The sequence below is a fragment of the Homalodisca vitripennis genome, chromosome 5 (genome assembly GCF_021130785.1).
Source record: "Homalodisca vitripennis isolate AUS2020 chromosome 5, UT_GWSS_2.1, whole genome shotgun sequence".
Classification (NCBI taxonomy): domain Eukaryota; kingdom Metazoa; phylum Arthropoda; class Insecta; order Hemiptera; family Cicadellidae; genus Homalodisca; species Homalodisca vitripennis.
The window spans coordinates 108,013,021-108,036,972 of NC_060211.1; the positions used below are offsets into that span (position 1 = coordinate 108,013,021).

General features: G+C 31.9%; 1 protein-coding gene across 1 annotated transcript in view; it reads right to left on the minus strand.

Annotated features, from left to right (window-relative positions):
* Window positions 1–1,885: 1,885 nt before the first annotated feature.
* LOC124363577 (conserved oligomeric Golgi complex subunit 3-like) overlaps window positions 1,886–23,952 on the minus strand; it is a 61,384-nt gene continuing 39,317 nt past the window's right edge. The window contains exons 9-15 of the mRNA XM_046818833.1: window positions 15,755–15,915; window positions 15,536–15,674; window positions 14,734–14,909; window positions 12,663–12,789; window positions 11,186–11,388; window positions 9,005–9,190; window positions 1,886–5,349 (exon numbers count right to left, since the gene is read on the minus strand). Coding sequence (XP_046674789.1) covers window positions 5,140–5,349; window positions 9,005–9,190; window positions 11,186–11,388; window positions 12,663–12,789; window positions 14,734–14,909; window positions 15,536–15,674; window positions 15,755–15,915 — 1,202 coding nt within the window. The 3' untranslated portion in view covers window positions 1,886–5,139. The remainder of the gene's footprint in view (window positions 5,350–9,004; window positions 9,191–11,185; window positions 11,389–12,662; window positions 12,790–14,733; window positions 14,910–15,535; window positions 15,675–15,754; window positions 15,916–23,952) is intronic.

The following is a 23,952-nucleotide window of genomic DNA, read 5'->3' on the forward strand; positions in this document are numbered from 1 at the left end:
TTTAACTTTTTAAAAGGCACAGTATCAATGACGCAGCGAAAATAAATCCGAGCTGGTGGCGACGCAACAATGACATGGCTGCTGTGTGCACGCGGGCGCCATAGTGGACAGCACCGCTGCCCATCCGATCTGAGTGGACAGTACACGCTAACGAGCCTACGAGAAACCATATTTGGTCAGCACTGCTGCCCATCCGAGCGGAAAGGGTTAATCTGCACTCATGAAAGTACCCTTGGACAGTGAATGTGAACTTTTATGATGTTTGATAGTTTATTTGAACCACTTTATAAAAAATTGACTTAAAATATTTTAGTTGTATTGCATACTGAAAAGGCTGAAAGTGAGCACATATTTACATTTGCTAAAAAGTTGTCAAGTAATTTTAGAAAAATGTTTAAGAAATCATTCTTTGATGTCAGTTATATGATAAAAGTGTATATGCACAGATCTGCTTAGGCCAGCCACACAGATAAAACGTTTTGTTATGCTCTGCTTTGTCTTGTCGGAAGAGCTTGTAGGAGCAGATGACACGACATGGGGTGATGTCTATTGAGTTGCCATCACTCTTTCTTAGTACTTAATACTTTAAGAAAAGACATACATGGGGTGATGTCTATTGAGTTGACTTTACTCTTTCTTAGTACTTACTACTTTAAGAAAAGACAAATTGCATTGAAATACGAATACATTAGATTTCTTTCCAACTTCAGTCTACATTTTATGTAAGATGTTTTTTAAAGACGAACTAAAAATTTAAGGATTGTTTTGAACTAAAACTAAAGTCTGTTGATAACCTCAAAATTAGAACAGGATAAAACATGATCCTCCTGATTCAGGTTTATAGTGGATGAACATATTTAGTGATTCTTTCACTATACAACAAAGACCATCTGTGTAATACGTGAGTGACCACAGTCAGGACTTGCAGCCTTTGAGCAGAACAGATTGTTTGATGTGGTTTGACGGAAGAGAAATACATTCAAAGGTGTTAAATCGCTACGTTGTGTTTTATAAGTTATAGTGTGTTGCAGCTCAATTCGAAGCTGTACAAAAATAAATGTCTGTGACCTCTTCTCTCAAAATGTTTTGTTCTATTGTGACACATTCGAGTACAGACATCAATTATATCGGAGATATAAACTACGCATAAAGTACCACTGCCGACTATGTAAAACAGTCATATTCCTATGATATTCAATATTATACAACATTCTGGCAATATAACAATATCTTCTTACAGCTGATGTAGTGGTTGATTTAACATAGTAAAGTTTATACTGAGTAACGGTGACAGCAACATGTTGATACTGAGTAACATGTAACGATACCATGTTGATACTGAGTAACATGTAACGATACCATGTTAATACTGAGTAACATGTAATGATACCATGTTTTCTGGAGTGTGTTTTGATTTCATGTTACCAGCTTATCGTTTTATTTAAGTCTTGTTTTTAACGAACAATACATTAGTGTTCAGATCAATAGAGCTCCAAGGTTAAACTTGAATCAAGTCATATGATTTTATATAAACATATGGCATTGATGATTGGAGCTTCCATTGATCTGAATACAACTATAGGACTAATGTTTATTATTTTTCTTTTATAATTTTTGTTGCATAAAAATATTGTGTATAAGCTATTTGGATAAAATTTTAATTTTTAATCTGGCTATTTCTTAGTGATGATGGCTTGTAGGAACATAGCAAACCAGCTTTACAAAATTAAAGGAATATATGGTTTATTTCTTATTTTTCTTAGTCTAATTAGGATGACAGTGGCCTGGTAAACCATATGTGTGAAACAATACAAGTATGTTACCATATTAAAGCAAATCAAGAACCTATGCTGTTAGTAATGCAGGGCAAATAAATTTAAATAGGTGTTCAAAACTATTTTTATTTTAATAAATATCATTTACAATAAATAGGCAGGGTATTAACATTTTCAATAAAACTATATGTAATTTCCAATAAAGTTATATGTAGTAACAAACAACAACAAACATACAATACAATATACCTATTTAATTAAATACATGAAAAACTCAAATTAAAAACAATTTCAAAACATAACTTAAGGAATGCTATGAAATGAAATATGAATCATTGCTTTCATTGGCTTTGCAACTGGAATAGTTGATCCAGAGTTATTAATTTTTTATTAGTTGCAGAATAACCTTCCTAAAATTTTACAAATACATTATTAAAAAAAGTTTTGGCTTATGAAAATTTTATTGAAATATAAATTTGTTTCAACATTTATTATGTAACCTAATGATACATTTTGAATTTGTGTTACCACATTTTTAAAACTAGTGGCACATGTTTTGAGAAAATATTCCTGTTCTCAATTAGGCTAAATTATCCATCATTAATAATAAACTTCAAACAAAGGCAACATGTTGAAAAATATCCGGACATCCTAGGATTTCCTCAAAATTTCAAACTTTTTGAATCCCTTATCTCTTGCAATCTGTTGTGGATTGACATTACAATAACCTGTAAGTAGCAAAGCACGAGGAAAATGAAAAACCATTATGTGTGCAATATACAGAACCTAGAGGACATCAGAAAGTTTAGAATGACTATGAAAGAAGAAAATGTTCTTTTAGTAAGAAAATTTAGTCTTTAAATTTGAAAAAAAGAATATTTAATAAAACTTTAACTTTTTTTAATAAATGTTGCAAGTTGTTTATACCCAAATAAAGATCAGACAACACAATGATTGCAAGCTGCTAGTATTTAGATAAATAAATCCATGTTTCTCTCTCTTTCTCTCTCTAACTAGTGTTGAATCAGTGGATTCTGAAAGGGATTTTTAAAACACTGAATTGTTGACAAACTTTTACTCCCAATGTAAATTGGATGATGCTTCAATGTTGGCCATTAAAGCCTTGATATTTCTAAAACTTAATCTGACCCGATTAAAGTAATTTTAATGTGGAATCTATCTAGATAAACTTAATTTACCTACAGATAAAAACTACTTCAATTCTTTTTAGAACTAAGTATTACATAAACAATACCAAGCTCTTTTTTATCACTGTACCTTTAGAGAAACTCTTCCTAAGATAGTTCATTACAATTTGGGTGAATATTAGTATCTAATTAACAAGACCACAACTGTTAGGCGCAATTTAAGATCCAAAAGACTATGTGTGATTTTATCTGATAAAAACATTTTATTTATAAATATAAATAATTTTATATTTGTACAGAAAGAATCTATGGCTGTATATTAAAAAAGAAATTGGAGCTAATATACATGTGTAATTTGTAGCCAGTATTCCATGCTTTCCATTTCCAAAGTGAACAAGGATGGATGTAGAAATCTTAAGAAATATGTAAGGACTTACGAAAATGTAAGAAATTCTAGCAAGACCTGGAAAGTCTTCCAGAAGCTTCCAAAATACTAAACTCCTTTAGGAAAAATACAAATATTAACTCTATAGGAGAAACAGAAATATGACAATTCACCAGTTGTTGGAGGTTTATGAAGTTTCAAGAAGGTAATGTAAGTATTTCACCCATTCACCCATTGACCCATTGTACGATTGCACAGGGAAGAAGTTTGGGCTAGAAGACAAGCGATATAATAAAAACATACTGGAAAGGGTCATCAGAACCCTAAACCATTAACAATCCCATGAGTGGACATGTTTGTTCCCTGCACTACTACAAAAAGGGTAGATAATAATCACTCATCAGTTTTGATTTTTAGAGCTAGCTTCTATTTAGGATGTATTACAGTTTTATGGACTATGAAAAAAAACTATCTTCCAAGCAGGAATTTCCTACCCAAATCCTATTTCCAAGAAGTCTTAAGCAACATTTACATTTGCGAGTAAAGTTGTGAACTACTGGGGTCACATAATATTAAGAAAGATAAGCAATTTGAAACATGAGAGCTGTCATAAATTCTTACAGCTGCATCCCTGGTTGTTGTGGAAATTAGTACAAAATCTTTTTACACATGAAAGTGATATCTCGCCAATCTTTAGAATTGAAATTTTAATCTCCAACTGATCTCTAATTCTCGTGAACAACTTCCCACTGTTGTTCTCTAATTCTTCGTGAATTCTTCGACACTGCTCTCCAGTTTTCAGAACGGCCATCTCATAAATGCCGGTCATGGCATCTCTTGTAATTATTTAGACTAACATGACTTAACATTTAGTTAAGCTAAAGTGGAACTGAATGTTTAGTAAATGGGAAATTGATCCCTTATAATACATAAATAGCATGAGACTTATCCATAGTCAAAGAGAATGGAGACAGCCAAGCGCTTGAGGGCTACAAATCTAAAAGTGTAACTCTTGACACAGTATGCAATTAACTATAACCAAATTCTGAAAGAATTGCCAAAATACAATCAGGTACACTGGTATCTTGTCAGGTCATGAAGGTAACAAGAAAAATAAAAAGATGGACTTATTGGCAAGAAATAAAGAGTCAAGTCCTTCTCAACAGGTCTGGAACCTCAAGTTATTTCAGAAAGATAGCTATGAAAAAGTCGAGAGGTTAGCTACAACCATATTAAAAACTGAACTAATTAATATATAGACAAAGCTGTTTTTAAACCACTTGGAGAAAATCAAGAAAAATCAAGACTTCTGATAAAAAATATGTACAGACAGACCTCAACGAACACATCGTACAGAAGACTTGGTGACTCAAAGATCTGTGTATTTCTGGATTGATCTGGATTTCTGGACTAGAAGCCATAACATCCTCAGAAAAAAAATATTTCTGCTTAAATCCAAAAGATTTACAAATATTGTAATACATAAAATTAAAATTTATATGTCTTAAATGTTTTAATTACAATAGTATGTTTTCAATAGAGCCACTCTTTGCCTTCATTCTATTCTACAACCAATACAATATCAAATACCAACAAATGACAGCCATTTTTTTTCATTATTTGATGGTTACATTGCTTATCAAAATCATCAACCATTCTACCAAACAAATTGTGAAAGATTACATTGTTTATACAAACTTGAAATTAACTGAACTGCTGATGAATAGGGAATGTACATGACATAATATAGTATATACAATATACTGAAAAGTAACTAATTTTTGGTGGTTGTACGGATATACTCATAGTTTGATGGACAAGTACTCTCCTGTTACCCCTTGACTGCAGTAGGCTCAGTGATGGCATGGTGTGAACTGACTTGGCTGATCTTGCGTTCACTCATCAGCAGGGAGGCAGATGACAAGAGAACTGCCACCTGCTCGGGAGTCGGACAGGCGATCACGATGCGGTCCTCGTTCGTGTAGCCATTGTTATTTGACAGAACATTCAGAAGCCTTGATAATGACCCCACTATGTTGTTCTGAAACACAATTCAATAGATAATGCGATCCCATTAATGAACTCATATTTTGCTGAACTATAAAGTTATTAACCTGATGAAATATGTTCAAACATATGGTAGGGGAGGGAGTTTCTGAAACTAATTCATATTGGTAGCGCTGTTTTATTGAATTTTATCTTTAATGTTTCAAATATGTACTACATCAGGGTGGTCACTCAAAACCTCTTTTCAAATTCCCGGTTTTTCCCAGTAGAACATTTCTGATTTCCTAGTCCATTTTCAAAACAATTAAACAACTGTAATACTGTATTTAACCATTAGGTGAAGTGCAACAGTGAAGGTCTATCGTCACTAGGTGTATTTGCAGGGAATGCCACAACGCTGTGGTTGTCTAGCAAATTTCGTAACTAACGATATGTGAGAAATTCAGTGACAATTCATCGCTACCACATATTTTAAGCTAGTTTTTATCTCCGTCTTTCATTGTTTTGACATAACATCATGTAATACCTAATAACTTTCCTTTCTGTGATGTTTGTAAAATACATGTATCCAATTCAGAAAAATAAAGAGAAAACAAACAATTACCAACACAGCTCTACTGTGGGCAGACTGCAGTCCACCATTGTCAGAGGTCTACGATTCACAAACTTTAGGAAAGAGACCACGATTTTACCGGCACACAAGGTAGGTTTGGTACAACAACAAAAAAACCCTAATACTTTCACCTGAACTTGTAGTAAAAACAAGCCTAAGAATACCACGCTACTTCAAAGGAATTTGCAGAGATTCAGGGAAGTGAATATATTTTTAAAACTGGAAGTCATATCCTCTACCTTCTGCTTTCAACTAATAGAAATGGTAGCTTATAAAATGAGCTTCCAGAATATATTCCATTTGCATACAAATATATGTACATAATATATATAGAGATATTTATAGAGAATATATTTACGTACAACAAAACAAAGTATATGAAATAAAAATTAGCCACTAAGTAACTAATGCCTGCACATAGTACCAACAGACACGCTGGCGTTGTTAAAATATAGATATTGAAAATATGAACTTCAATTAAATTATTATTTATAAATCATGTTATTTTGATTCTGTAAGTTTTTATACACAAAGAGCTGCAAAACACGTTTTAGCAATCTGTAATTTGTGTACTGTCAGTCAGCTGTTGTCCGGGAATAGATTTATTTGGATTCGAAGTTCAGCTTTCACACATCACTAATTGTAATATTGTGATTTTTCAAGTGTATTTTAAGCACTTCTGTTGGTATTGAAATCAAGTGAAAAGAGCTGTGGTATCGAGTATCATAATCCATACATCTCTAGTAAAACATTCCATGGGCATTGTAAAAACTCACACATGTTTACCCAGAGCCCGAAAGTTAAGCATAATCTACGCTTTTGTAGATTCTCATCGTTGGTGGCAGCCCTGATTACAGTTCCGCAAAAGTATTGTGGCTCCAAATACATCCCACTGCCGGCCAATAGATGAAGAATGGATCAGAAATATATCTGCTACGGAAGTTACTGAAGTGCAGTTAATATAATTAATGCGATCTGTAGAATTAATAAAGACCAGTAGAGAACATTACCTTCCATAGTTGCCGCCAGAATATGAGAAAAATTAACGTTATCAATTGCTGGCTCTTAAATATTTAGTGTTTGTCTATACATTATACCATACTAAAAAATAAGACCACAAAATGTAACATATTTGTACATAATTATCAATGAGTAGTTGCTATGCTCAAATAAGACAATATAAAATGATTTTAAATATGCTTACATTAGATTTTGTAATAAAACCATGTAAACCTTTTTCCTTTAAAACATTTGGTAAATGTTTTATTAATAATATAATATTAAACAGAATTTTACAGATTTTAAACAAACGAAAAATTAAATATGAGGCATGTACAAATTTTGTATATATGAATAATAAATAGTCTTAAACTTCAAATTAATTTAAAATGATTAAAAATGACTAACATTCTTTAAAGAGCCCTGTTATTTACAACCTGTAATTAGCGTTCAAGTTTAAATAAAAATTTCAGTACTGGCTTTATCATTTAGTAATGGCCAAATCCAAAAATTTCAAATCTCAAATCCAATTCCGAATCTTTAAAAAAATCAACTCTCGATTCCTTAAACCAATGAAGATCATCCAATAAAACAAAAAGTAATAAAAAAATATTACTCTATTTTAAAGTTATTTGCAAAAGTTCAGGGAAATGAGAAGTTTTTACATATCTAAGTCATATACTCTACCTTCTAATTGTATTTCATGAATTATACTAGAATTATACTATTACTTGCAAAAATATGGGTATATTTTTATATTTCTTATAAAATATATAATGAAATTTCTATTAATAGCCAAATGAATATAACACTCATACAACAAAGAACTCACCTCAGGTCGCTTTGATTGTTTAATCTATATATATAAAAATGAAACTGTTCGTGTGTAACAGCATCACTCACAAACGGCTGGACGGATTCGCCTAATTTTTTTTTTAATTTGTTCGTCTTGATCTGTAGAAGGTTATAGGATACTTTTTATCCCTTTCCCGATTCAGGATTCCGCCCCACTGGTTACAGAAATACCCGTAAGAAATGCATTGCAGCAAACATATGTTATTAAGTGAAAGAGTCTTTTCAAATTTTTAATCAGCTGTTCTTTGTAAACATATATAATGCGACAAAAAATTGTTGTTATTTTTGACAGTAACTAAGTAAACATAAATATTTTTGACGTTTCTATGTAAACAAACATTTTTTGACATTTACAACGAGATAGATACGTATATTAAACAGTGAAACACTATTTGAAGGCGCTAAGTTATGATGTATAATTGTCTAAACTAAATTTTTGGTTGAACTTAAAGGTTGAGTGGTAGACCACTTTGTAATAAAATACATTATGCATGTACAATACATTTTTGACATATTTTCTTGATCGTGACATCAAGGTAAAATCTACATCGGGGTTGGAAATATAATTTACTTCAACCAGAAATGCTCATACGCGGGCAAAACTTGCGAAAAGCGTGCGAAGCCGCGGGAAACAGCTAGTAGTACATATACAACAGACAGACAATGCAATAGACAAGACTATTTTCATGAGCATGAACATAAATTAACACACGGTAAATCTATGCAGATTCCAGATTCGATTATTGAACTTCATCTATCAAATCTAGAATCCAAATCTTTTTGAATCCGGTGGATTTATGACTCAGCTTCGAGACATGACTCTCTAATGTTGTATTCTTGGATTATTTTTTGTTATTGGGCATCTCCAAAGGTAGAATAGCAGAAATTTCTTTGATAATGATTTTGTTACAAACTTATACTGAAACTTACTAGGATTTATAATATCAGAATCTGAAATCAATTTTTGTAGGATTCAGAATCGATTTTGACATTTGGAGATTCAATAATCACTAGGTGACATATAACACTTCGCTACCAAAGGTTACAGCATCATCGTTGTGTCTCCCAACACTAGTCTATGAGTAGCTCAGTAATTAAGGGGTTAAACAAATACGAAATCTGCTTATCAATTCAATTTTCAAAACCTCCTTGTCTTGCACTTTGAAATAAAACAAATATTTCTCAAAATTTTGTAAGTGAAAATTTTGACACACTGAAATACCTTTACTGGTCTATACAAGATGAATTCAGTATCTCGGTTGGCGAGGTAGAGCTGCATGCTACGTTGTATGGTTGGTAATTTAGTCTTGATATTACGACTGATGTCCTGGACAAGCGTACTGACTTGTTCAGGACCCGCCCAGGGTTGTGTCCTCAACAATCCTTCTGCCTCAGTCAGTGCTTGAACCTGGCAAAGGACAGATAAAATAACAAGTTGAAAATATTTAATAAAATATAAATGCTATATTTAAACATATGAACAGAATTTATAATCTTTTTAATTGTGATTCGTTATTAGAATTTCATGAACATATTTTAGTAACCAGTTTTATATGTTCTACGACAAACTATCCATGAGGAACTCTATATATATGGAGCATCATAGTTTAATTTGGACTAATTACCCTTCTTGCAAATGATGTATTTCAGATTTGAAGTGATGTCAATTTGATGAGAGTGGCAGATTATAACGCCAATTTGCTGTGTGTCACCCCCACGTTGGTTGCGATAATTTGCTGAAAGTCAGTTCTTTAGAGTTATTGACTCACCATGTAGTTGTACGCCCCTTGTCACCAGTGGCACGTTGTTGTACCATGTTGCTCATCATGGTATCGGTCGCCATCTTGCCCAATGCTAGCTGTATTCCCTCGGTATTACTCAAAAATTATTAGATTTGAACGTCTCTGGTATTATCACCAGAGACAAGTCTGTGTGTATGTCAGGGTTCCAATATATGTTAAGTAATGATTACAAAATTTAACATCACTCCACACTTTTTATAAAAGGGATATTTAAAGAAAGTCAAACCAAGTGACCACGAGATTAATTTATTAAATGTCACACTCTCAACACATATTATAATTTCACTCACCTTGCAGTGCTTTGATAATTTTAAAAGTCTAAACAATATCCCATCCTTGATTAAATTTCAATATACTATACAACAGATCATTACTATCCCAGGAGAACTAACACAACCTCCTTGCTTCGAGTCTGGTGAAAGAAGAGCGAATCTCCGTATAAAACAACGGATACCGACTCAAAACAATACTCATCCCCTCTCTCGTTCAAATCAGCGTCTTCACGAATAAATATAATTTGATTCTTTTTTTATAATTGTCGAAATTTATTACGTTTACTATAATTAATCAATTTAAGTATTTCTATTTTCTTTTTATTATTTTTTCAAAGCTTTTTATTTAAATTTTTAGCAACATGTGCTTTATGACGTCATCAATATACAAGTCATTCATACCACAATTGGCTTTTCTGCGTAATTCTATTTAATGTTTTTGTAAAACACGAATTTTGGTTATGTTTACTTCATTTTAATTAATCAAATCTTTTCCCGAATAAAGTTCAATAAATTTCTTCGTTATTAAATAAATCTCAATTCCGACAACATGTGATTCACTGACGTCACAGTCTGCCGATTCATTGACGTCACAGTCTGCCAATTCCCCGCGAATATTCAAATGTCGTAATTTGACCTGTTACACAAATTAACAAGCAAGTACATTTTTATTATTCATTAATTTAAACACCAAACACTCCAAAATTTAATTATTGGTGTTTGATTTATACAAGATGTTTCATATAAACTGTCTCAAATCGATTGTGAAAAAACAGATTATCGCAGAAAAGAGAAAAGTTTGTCCAATATGTCAACACTTGAGGACAGTTTTAAAATACTTTAATGAATATTAAGTACAGAAAGTGTTAAAAATCTATAGAACTGGTGTTTGATTCTGGAGGTTTTAATATGTAAACTCATGTAATGTTATAGATAAATTTAAAAGTCTCTATAGAAAATACACTTTGATGAAAATAAAATTTAACTACCTTATCTAATTTTAAACTGGTGTTCAAAAAATGTGAAAAGTAAAACTTTACGTATAGCGCCGCATTGATCCACAGTTAAATTTTACCATAGAAACAGTTTGTTACATCTTATGTTAGAAATGTAGCACCATCATCCTAACAAAGGAACAAAGTGACCAAAATCTGTAAACCTTAACCTGGTTAAGTGTGAACAGAATATGTGTAATATATATATATATATATATATATATATATACTAATATATTATATAAGTTTATTGTGGAGACATCAGCACATAAAACAAATACTTTGCCCATAGTGTATTATTAACCGAATATTTTACATAAAACTGTACTGTTACCTTATCTAGAAAAGCTGTCAGAGGCCCAATAATAGAGTTTGTAGCATCAGCGATAAATACTTCACAAGATGTTTTTAGCTGACGGTCTACATCTTTACGGGAGTCCAGCCATTGTTCCTTCACTATGGGTGACCCTTCCAGCAAGAATTGTAACAAAGCATTGCTGGAAAAGAGGCGGCTTCTTTTTTGTAGAAGTTCAAAAGCTAAAATTATAAAAATCATGTTAAATAATTGTCATACATATTATTTATGACATTATTATCTACTATGTAATATTCTGTACTCATTAGAACAAAACATAGTAATATTATATGAGTAATATATACGAATTTTAAGTTTTAAAAGTTAAGAAAACACCCTAATTCCAATTTATAATTTTTTATTGCCTTGTTAACACATAAACAAAAGGAAAAATTCCAATTCAAACATAATGTTCTATTTTTTCTATCCTTTCCAATCATTCATTATCAATACCAAACTTTAAATAATAGAGGGTGTTCAAAATAAATCAATCTTTCAAAAGCTTTATCAAACGCTATTAATTCATATCATTAAGAGCACAGGCATATTGTACTATAATTCAGCAAACCCTAAGTATTTTAATTGTATTGCGTGTAACTATTTAACTTTATTATATCTTATAAATATTTTTAAACATTCCTGTTCTAACAGACATGAATAAATTTATAATCTGGAATTAGAAATTAATAACAGCCTACATGAGATTAATCAGTAACATTACATTTGATTAAATTATATTAAATGTTAAAACTTAATTATCCATACACTATAATTTTTAACAGAAAAGAAAGTCAAAGGTTAGTATGAAACTAAACTGTGTGACGTCAGTTTTTATGTAAAACAGACCTTCAATTGCAGACAAATATTCAAAAAATGGACAATTTTGACCATTGTAAGCTTGTACATAGCAGAAACCATTATTAATGTCATTGGAAGACAGCTTCAACGAAAAAAAGATCTACATCACTATAACACAAGACATGGAGGAAACTTCACCCTACCTAACCACACTAGAAAATTATTTGAGAAGAACCCTTTGTATGGGAGCAAAAGTTTACAACAGTCTACCAGATGAAATCAAGAGTGAAAAATTAAAAGTGATAAAGAAAAAAACTTCACCAATGGCTCCTGGATTGACCTTTTTATAACCTAAATTGTTTTATTTGACTGATGTATTTAATTTGTATTTACTAACAACTTAATGTGTTTCTTGCTGATGTTTTATATATATATATATATTATATATATATATATATATTTTACATTTTTTAATCGATTGTATTATATTTGTTGTTGTACTTGACACCATTTGAAATCTTGAAGATTTTGAAAATAAAGATTTCTCTCTCTTTGAAGCTGTTTGGGTTCAAACAATTTGGTAAAACCTATACATGAAAATATATACACACATTTATATACATGAAAACTTGAATGACAATTTTATATACATTCTTACCTGCTGTTTTCACTTTACTAAAATCAAAGCTCATTTCTTTGACAGTAAAATCCACCTGAAATGGAGCAATTTGTTCTCGGAGAATCAGAAGATGTTTAATTTGAAATAGTTCTCCATCTAAAGAAGTCTGAAATAAAAACAATATATCATATTATTTTACTTACATTATGTTATATAATGTAATATTATTGTTCCATATTATTATGATTATTATTATGATTCCATATTATTATGTTAATATTATAACTATGATTAAAAATATTTTCAGCAACTTTCAAGTTATAGATATAAAACATATAGTAAATGTTGTAAATATAACTAAAATTATTAATTTTCATACTTCTTGATTTGAAATCAAAATTTCATGAATTTTACATTGTACCTTTACTGTCAGAAAATTATGTCAACAATGTTGTTAACAGTTTTATTTTTTAAGTTTAGTCATATGTTTCTATACAAGGTCAACCTAGGAAGAGTGTTCACTTCTGGCCGATTTATACCTGTCAGTAGCACCTATATACATAAAAAACCTATGTGTCACTTAAATCTGGGCAACCCAATTGATGTTCAGGAGCTGCTCATCACTAATGAAAATGTCAAGATAAAAACTGGTTGATAGACTGCGAAGGGTGACTGTAAGATTGTGTGGGAATCTCTTAATATTAAAAAGTTTTTAAGGTTAAATATGAAGGAGTTTAAATTCCCCTGCCCGCTTTGACTGGAAGAGGCTGAAATAAAGTTAGCCCCTTCTTCCAAGGTGACAAGCCTACTACTACTTACCTTACAGGATAGGTGCCTGTTACTACCCATCATGGGATCTCAGCAGGGGGAGCTCTTACATCCAACCTAACCCATACTGAATATCCTGTCATTCCAAAAGTAAAACGTGTTTCTTGTTCAATGCCACAGATATTAATTAAAGATTCATTTACTGGCAAGTTGATGGTGAAGAAATAAATTTCACCAAGACCTAACCTGCTACTTTGCTAGCAATTGTGAATTTTGTCAATCTGAATTTTTATAAACTTTGCTTGGCTCAAGAAATTCGAGTCATTTTGAAAGTTGACTGAAGTTTCCTCAAAATTGTCCTATTATAAATAGTGATAGTAAAATCCACTTTCACATGAGTAAAATTCTTAATATCTAACAATATTCTTTCCTTTAATTGAGATTAGTAATAAGTTAAAACTTATACACTTCTTAACTTTGAAAATTCAGCAAAATTAATTAGACCTAGAATTTATTATACTTTTTTGCATGCTAGAGTACAAGTGCTACATTATTTATCGATTTAATTGGTTATGGCTCTTAATGGCCCTCGCCGTTTTCGGTTCAGGTCTTCTGTCCACTATGTGTGACCCTCTGTATTGCATAGTTATAAAACTCAGTCCTTACCAGTTGTGGCTGGAAAGCGCTGCAATCTATGTACCAAATAAGGAATGAAATTAAACATTTTCCTATTTGCAGCACAGACCGTAGTACAAATCGTTTAGAGTTAGTTGATTTTTATCCGAGTTTTTTTTTTTTTGGTTATCAGTGCCATTGTAGCTTCTGTGTAACCTATCAATTTATTAGAATACTAGTGCATTTGGTGGAGTCAATCCTCAAATAAGGAATTTTTTTTATATTCTGTTAATATTAGATACCTACTTCAAACTAGAACTTTAATTACATACTACTTGGTATGGTTTAAAAGAAAATAATAAATAACCAATTGAAAAAGGTTTTAAGCTTAAAGCTAATAAATTTTGTACGTGTTCAAGAACTGCATTTAAATCTCAGTCCTTTAAAGGGCCAAAGGTCAAATACTGCCATTTAAATACGAGTAAAAATTACATAGACGATCACTCAATCACCAAATGGAGATGCAAAACCCAGCATAGCATAAGCCTGCCGAGCTGAGAGGAAAAATATTTGTAATTTCTAGAATCAAGCTAAAACCTAAAGGGCTAAAATCAAGATGACTACCAGTAAGGCTGCCTCTTAAAATTTATTTATGAGCTTTCTCTGCTTGTTAAAAACACATCATTATACCAATTCATGACCAAGTAGAAACACCTGCTTGATGTACCTTATTGGTTTTGATAGTGTCGGCTGCATTGTTTATGCTCTGAATGCACATGGTAAGAGCCTCTTGTGACAGCCCTTGGAAGATGGGCCGCTCTATACACCGGTACAGTCTGGACAAACAGACCAGTGTCCGTCTGACTGGAGGATACCACATGCCATGCAGATCTCCTGGCGAGCCTGCACAATGCACTTTAGCTGAGTAAATATTGGTTTGATTAAATATTGCTCTACCTTGAACTATTACAACCTAATATTCATACATTTTTATAAAATCGGTTTAATTTAAATAAATTTTCACAAGTCAGCAATTACATAACACAATATTGTATTAAATACAAATGTATGAAACAATTAATACATCAATACTGCTCATACCTTTAGTGAGATCTATAATAAACCTCTAAATAATATAACTTACAATGAAATATCATTAGTAAAGTAATGGTCTTCATTAAAATTCAAATACACTTAGACTAAAACTAAATAATGGATTACGCTTTCTCCAATTAGCAATCACATTTTCCATTTTTTATTTATTTAAAACTCTCTCCAATTAAGGATTTTACAGTACAGTAAATGTCATTGTTCTTGTCCACTAGATTGTCCACTCAAAGTCATATATAGTAATTTTAACTAGTATTTTGACATAATGAGACTCTAAACAAATATTTGCTCACATTACAACAATCATCTTGGAAGGAATTTCATAACATTTACTTTGTTTAAGAAGTAAAATCCACAATTTTTACTATTTAAAAAAACATTTACATTTTGCTCTAAGAAACTAGTAGACAAACACCTACTTGTTGGTAAGTGTCTCTGATTGGTGGTGATCCGGGCGATCTCCTGCGATGTGGTAGAGCCCATAGAGACAAGAGAGGCTCGAGATTCACTCCTGCTCAGAGCTGCCATCTCCTGCTCATGGAGCGATTGCGCTATACTCTAAAAAATACACAAAAGTACTGAAAGACAATAAATATATTTTTTTTATTTAAATGATTATAAGTAATATACTTAATTACCTCCATCATCTCCAGTTTCTCAGGATATGCTAGGTCTCCTGGGGAGGGATTGTAGTCGGCAATGTCAGTCTTGAGGTAGAGATGTGCTCGGAACACCAATCTCTCTTGCACATCTTGCAGCAGCTGTTCAGCCACTCGTCCAAATGCTTCAAGAGCAGCAGCTGTAACAATACATACTTATTGTAAGTAATATATAATACATACTGTAAACAAGGGTGTTGTGTTTTAACATTAGTGAATATTAGTTTGTTTTTTTTTATAGTAAAATCTTTCCATCACACAATTTGAAGAACTATTTCAGTATATAGTTCAGAAAATTCTTGCGATATCTTTAAATGAATGGCTGACAATATAATCTACTGAATTCACAAATTATTTTCCAAATGACCTCAAGTTCACAATATTTAACATGTTTTGTCAGTTATCATCTCAACCTAAGAAGGTTGGTGGGCTCGTAGAGGCTCTTGCTTGTCTTGTATCTGAGTACAGTATTTTACTGCTTCAAATACAGATAAAACAAACTTAACTGCTTCCAAATACCTTAAAACGATTTCATTAATTTGATTTTGCAATGATTATAACCTATTTTTTCAGTCTGAATTCTCTCTGCAAAATGAATTGCTCCATACGTGCAACTGCAATACAGAGACATTGTTAAAAAATTGTGGTAATATCAACCGTAGATATAGTCCATCCATAGATATTAAATACAAAAAAATCAAGTTGCCCTCTTTACACACCCATACTTTTAGATGTAACATTTTGAAGTCAAGCTTTTTTTACATAAATTCTTAGGAATATTGGTAGAATCAATCTTGTTAAGCTGTTTCATTCTTTTCTACTATTTAAGTTCAGTTTCTGTCAAAATTCCTTCATAGAAAAACACACACAACATTGACGTCATTTGTCTTTGCTGTTTGTCTTTTGAGTTTGTAAACAAACATTTTTAATATAAGACTTTTGGATGAAGAAGGTTTTAATTGGTAAATAAGTCTAGAATTGAAACAGAATGTTGAGTTATCTGTACATTTAATTATATGAGACATGTTCTTTGTAACTAAATACTGTTTTGATACATAAAAAAGTTAAATTTGACTAACAATTTCATTTTTATATAAAAGCCCACACTTTTATCTACTATTCTACATAACCCCATCAATATTAAGGCAGTTATCATATTGAAAAACAACCTATTGTATTTCATCATCATAGAAGTTTGCCATCTGATTTAATCAACCACAAGATGATCGATTAGACACTATTATTGTCAAAGCTACGCTAGCCTTTAAGATGCTTCTTCAGTGTTACAAAAGCACATAAAAGTCAATAGGTACTAGTTTGGTGTTGTATGGAGGGTTATCAAACTGTTTCCAGCCAAATCTTGTGATGAGAGTTTTAGTTCATTTTGCTGCACGTAGAAAGGCATGTAAACTATATTTGTTTTATAACAGTTTAATCATTAAATACAAATTTCATAGTGAACACTTAATCATTAGTGATCTATGAGGGTCGTACAGTCCATTTCTCATCATGATGGAGAGAAATAAAACAAATCATTATTTCAATCTCTTTTAAAACACGTACCCATTGTTTTTGCACTCATAATGTTTAGTCTGAACACTTCACAATACTGAAGGTGAATTTCAACTATTTTCGTTCCTTTAGCTCTAAGAAAATAACCAACAATTTGTACTTCACAGTTAGCAGGACTCTCCATTGATGAAGGCATTTTATATTTGCATAAACATATGTAAACACAATTATACCAATTACATGGTATACTTTAAATAAAAATAAAAATTTAATAAATAAAATTTTATTTTAGAATTGTAAATGGATAGGGAATAAAAAAGTAAATTTATATTGTAATCCAGCGGCAGGCACAACGCGCTTGGAATCTGGTCTAGACCTGACTTGATGGCAGTGAATGCTAAACCAATAGTCTACAGTGGACTCAATCTTTTGTTAGGCGGCGAACCCTGCGTTGAGAGTGATTCAAACAGGCCTGCAGGAACAGGAGCGTAGTCGGTGGCAGGCCAAGAAACCACGCTCTGCTTCCATTCCGAGTTGAGAAGCGATAGAGTAAAGTCTTTAGTGCGAGTTTAAAAGTAGTGTCGGGCGTAGGATCCGTTGGTATAGATTTATTTTTAATACCGAACTCCAAGACCTTCACGACCACCAAAGAGCTAAGTACTTTTGACTGAATTATTAAATTTTTCTAAAATTTGAAAATTTGAAAATTTAAGAAGTGAATTAATTTGAAATTGGAATTGAAATTTGAAATTAACGATCAAATTCTGTGAGTGTGGACTAATATATATCTAAATTGTAAAGGAGTTATTTATTTAAAGTCAAACGTAAAAATTTAATTGAAATTATAGGGATTCTAGTTAAAATTAAGAGCTGCAGGTGCTGCACCATATCCTGTAGGAAACTTGTGGAAAAATTCCTGTTGAGAACTGTTTAGATTTGTTTGAGAATTTTTATTTTAAAGAAGTTTATAATTTTTATTTTATTATTAGTTTTTGAGAAGAAGCCTATTTATTTTATTTCATACAAATTTATTCAAGATTATTATTTTATTTTTATATTTTATTACACACGTATTTGGAGGACAGTGAGTCCATGTTAAATCGAAAGTGCCTTGCCTAAGGAAGTAGTAATTTTAAACTATTGTGCAAAACATTTCATTGGTGGAATACAAGGTTAATAATTGAAATTTGGATTGATTTAATAAACCTGAATATTTCTAAAAAGGTGCAGTTTTAATTTCCACCAGTATCTACTTAAATCTTATGAGTTCGAGAATATTTAAGGTCATCATAATAAAAACAAAAAAATTTTGTATATTAACATTTGGTATACAAATAAGTGCGCCACTCTGCTTTATTCTGGTGAACCTTAATAAAATTGAACTTAGTGGTTGTTCATTAATAAGTGGCTTGGATACTGGAAATTTATAAAGTGTTTAATATTAAACTTTTAAAATGGCACCTTAAGGTGGACTTTGTTAACCAAGGAGGAATTGGACTATGAAATTAGGTTAAGAGGTGTGGAAGTGTCTCCTAGTCTTAAAGTGATAGATTTAAGGAAAAAAGTTACGGCAGTTAATAAGTCTTGATGTAAATAGTAATTATTTGAACCTGAGTGGAAAGGTCGCTTTCAAGGAGGAATGGGATAAAATTAAGTTAGAAACCCAAGTATTAGGAAGTAGACTGGAGGAATCCATTGAACAGGGACTAACATTGGACATAGTTAGGTGTGAAACAAAAATAAATCATTGGCAGCGCCGACTAACTAACTTAAGTAAAATTGTTTAAAATCGAAGAAAAGGATATAGCTAAACATGTTTGAAAACCGGAATAGTATATTAAGTGAATTGTTGTTGTTAAAAATAAAAAACCTAAAAATTGACAAGGAAACATCTGATAACTTGGTGCGTAAGTTATATCTGATTTCCAATCTGGAAATAGAAGGTGAGCTGGAAGAGGCTAGTAAACCGGAAGTGAAAGATAAGTCTGGTCTAAATATGAGAGATGAGGTGTTTTGTTTCGGGACGGCCACATTTAAGTTATAATAACTAAACTACCGAACCCCATTGAGCGTTATTTGAAAGAGTTAAAAATCTGCGATGGATTAAATGTTCAAGAATTATTAGAATTCTTTAAAATAATCTTGAAACTTAAAAAGGAAACTAGATGTACGGAAGAGGATATTATGGAGATTGCGATTTCACATAGTCAGGGAGCTCTTTTGTCGAAACTATTAGAAATAAAACAGGACAATGTCACGGTCAAATTAATGCTTGAAATATTATTGAATTATTTCGTGCCATATCATCAGCGTGAACTTTTGAAATTTGAAAAGGTGCACCGTTCCCAAAGATATAATGAAAGCTTATCCAACTACATTATAGACATTAAGGAATCAGTAGAAGTACTTTGTTGTAACATAAATGAAAGGGATGTTGTGGAATTAATTAAGGTGGGAATTAATCCTGAAACCAGAAATAAACTAGTGTTTATGGGAAATCCGAGCACATATTCCGAACTGGATGAGATGTGTATAAGGGCGAATAATGTAGGTTATGCTGACAACGTGAGGAAAACAGGGAATAATTTGAATGTGAATAGGAAGTATAATGTACCGGTTAACAGCATCAGGGCGAGGCAAGAAACAATAAACTTGTTATAAAATGTAATAGACCTGGTCATTATGCTTATCAGTGCCGGGAGGTAAACAGGAAACCTGTTGTAAACCAGCGGAGACCTATTGTAAACCACACTCCAGCTATAAACCCCGAAAATGTAGGTCGTAATGTACAGGAGTCAAAAAACTAGTTAGTAGGGAAAGTTTCGAAACAATGAGTTAAGGAAGGGCGAACTTTCCCGGTTACCTAAAAATTGTGTCCAACAAAAATTCACATGAATTATCTGCTAAATTAAAATCATACTTGGCAAAAAGAAAAAATTCGGAAAATATCAGTTCATTGCCCAGCTTAGAAATAGATTTTGGCAAGAATATATCATTAAAATGTATTATTAGATACTGGTAGTAGTATAAATATAAATAAGTGATAGACTGTATAAACTATTATTAGAGAATAAGATTGTAAAGTGTTACCAGTTATCTAACCTGACATGTATGAGTGCTGAAAATAAAAAAATGTCCGTAATCGGCAGTGTAAATATATAAAATAAAAATAGATATGTTCACCTGGAAAGTGGAATTTGTTATAGTGAAGGACTTAGCTCAAAAGGCAATTTTAGGAGGCGAACTTTATAAAACATTCTGGTTTGTTAATAGACTTGAAAAATAATTGTTGTCGATTTGACTTTAATATAGAAAAGTGTATAAAATTTGTGCAAAATATTACAGTAGCGTGTATGAACACCAATCACACTTATAAAATAGGATGCGAAGAGGCCAGTAATGAAATAATAAAAATTATAAAGGAATTTCCAACGGTATTTTACCGACAAAATTGGTAAAACTCTAGATTTATGAGTATAAATTAAAAGTTAAAGATCATGAACCCGTAAAACTTAGACCATATCCATTGAATCCACCTAAACAATTAAAAATAAAAAAAATTATTGACGAATTATTGGAACAGGACATTATTCAACCAAGTGTGAGTCAGTACTCGAGTCCAGCCTTTTTAGTAGGTAAGGAAGATGGAAAATCGGAAAGATTAGTAGTTAATTACAAAGGAGTTAAACAAGAAGTTGGAAGGAGTGAGTTATCCTATAGGCGACATGCACGAACTATATTACCATTTGAAGGGAAACAATTATTACTCAGTAATAGACTTAACCAAAAGTTTTTATCAAATAAGTTTAGCGAAGGAAAGCCAGGAGTTAACTACGTTCTCGGTACCTTTCGGAAGTTACAGCTTTAAACGAATTCCTTTTGGATTATTAATTGGAAGTGGGGTATTGTCGTCATATATGAATAAAATCTTAGGAGAATTGAGATTTACTTGCACTCTCGCCTTTTTGGACGATATTATTGTGTATTCGAAGACATTGGAGGAACATTATATGCATTTGAAACAAGTGTTAGAGTGTTTAAAGAAAAATAATCTTACTGTGAATCCGGAGAAAGTAAAATTTTGTTATAATGAAATTAAATTTCTGGGACATTGGTTTCCAAAGACACTATAAGAATGGACCCTGACCGTACAACGGACGTTATTAGAATCTCCGAGGCCCCCGGGACAAGAAAAGTATTGCGAGATTCATAGGGATGACTAGTTATTTCTCTAAATTTATTCCAAATTACAGTATGCGGAAATAGCTCATCCACTCAATGAAATGAGGAAGAAGTCGTCCAAATTTGTGTGGGACCAAAATGTCAGGAATCGTTCGATAAACTGAAACGAGCGGTTACCCGTCCCCCCCGTGTTAGCCATCCCTGACTTCAACAAGGAGTTCACAGTCCAATGCGACGCGAGTGATAAGGCCCTCGGTTCCTGTTTATTACAGGAAGCGGACAATGGACATTTAAAAACCGGTGGCCTATTATTCGAGAAAATTTAACGAAAGTGAGGTGAAACTTACTCCCTATCAAAAGGAAGCTTTGGCAGTTGTCCTGTTCAATAAATAAATTCCGTAATTTCCTAGAAATGAGACCATTCAACTTAGTGACCGACAACTCAGCATTGGCTTGGGTATTGTCCCACTTTCGTAAGTTAGGAAAATTAGGGCGCTGGGTGGAGGTTATATTGTCTCTACCATTTAAAATTACGCATGTTAAAGGTAATCAGAACCCAGTAGCGGACTATTTATCTAGATTATTTCAAGATAGTGAAGTTGACCACAATGTGTTACATGAACTAGAAAAATTAGTGAATAAGGACAAGATGAATGATAACTCTATAAAAATGAACAATGAAACTGTAAAATAAATAAGGACTTAGTAATAAGAGAGGAAACAGTGTCTATAAATAGTATAAGTACGATGCCTTTTAGCTTTATGGACTTAAAAACGCATCAGAAGCAGGATGTAAATATAACTAAAATTATGGAGGGTGTATTGAAACTATACCAATAGTGATGTTTTACAGTGTGGAAAAAGGGGTGTTATTTTATGTGAACAATAAAAACAATTCTAAAAGGATCTATTTACCTGAGCACTTATTCAAGGTCGTATACGAGTATTATCACAAACTCATTGTCTGGCTGTCACTTCGGCATTTTAAAAAACACAACAGAAAAATAAATGAAAGGTTTTTATCACCCTAAACTAAATGATTATGTGAAAAATAATGTAAAATGTTGTGAAGTGTGTTTGAAAGCAAAAGTAGCAACTGGAGGGACCAAGGACCTTTGAACAGCAATCTGAGCAGTCGTCCAATGCAGAAGTTATATATGGATATTTATGGGCCATTACCTGCATCTTCCAATCGAATGCAATACATCCTGATAGCAGTAGATGACTTCACCAAATATAATTGGATAATGCCACTCAGGAAATGCACCTCAGGTAATGTAATTAATGCATTAGAAAATAATATTTTTCAAAAATTTTTCTTTGCCTGAAGAATTCGTTGACGGATAATGGAACATATTTTGTCAGCGAGGAGTTCAAAAAAAATTTGTTTAATTTGGGCATAAAACAAAGGACCATAATACCTTATACTCCTCAAGGAAATAAAAGTGAAAGGCAAATTCGAAATTTAAATCAAATTCTGACAGCTTATTATCATGACTGTAAAAAGAATTGGGACAAGGATTTTGTACCATGTGCAAATGGCCCTAAATACTTGTCACAATGAAAGCATAAAGTCGTCTGCATTTGAATTGATGTTCAGTTTCAAAGCAAATGATGGTTTGTCACTAAAATGGCAAATTAAAGATATTTGTGATGAAAAATGGAGCAAAGATAAGAATGCAAAGATGGTTGAAGCTATTCAAAATTTAAAAAAGACAAAATGAGCTGAATTCGAGAAGAAACCGATACAACCGAAATCACAGGCAATTAAAAATGTATGATGTAGTCTATTGTAGAATTACCAAATCAGCGATATAAGCTAGATCTGAAATATGAAGGACCATTCAGAATAAATTTCAATTATTAGCTCCAACTCATATGTGGTTCAAAATTTAAAAGAATTGAATGAGTTCCGTAGAATACACTTGCAGGATGTGAAACCCACTGGGGGAAAAGAAGAATGTATATTTAAATATAACAAAACAAAATAATTACCGAGGGATAAATAATTGAATTACAAAAAATTTTTTAAAAAAGGAACTGATTAAAAATTTATGACGAATTAAATTAGTTGTAAGAATGAAGAAAAAACTATATTGGATGTACGCTGTATGTATGTATGTTTGATTTGAGAAATTTCAGTGACAAGGAAGATTAAATTAAAATATAGTGAACAATTGAGGAAATTCTACAGCCCTGTTAAATTGTAAAATATTAATTGGAATTGTAAATCTTGTAAAAATGTATTTTAAACTTGAAGAAAACCTCAAGAGGAATAAAAAGTTTATGATTTAGATAAAAAGGGCACAGGTGAAGTACACAGTTGCGATAACTACATGGTTTGGGAGAGGAGGAGTGTATTAAACCAATTCAGTATTTATTTTTCTGAATAATGCACAAATCCGAAACTCATGGTCCGTAATTAATCTTATTAACATGTGTTATTTATGTTTGTATGTAAATTAATAATTAACACGAATGTT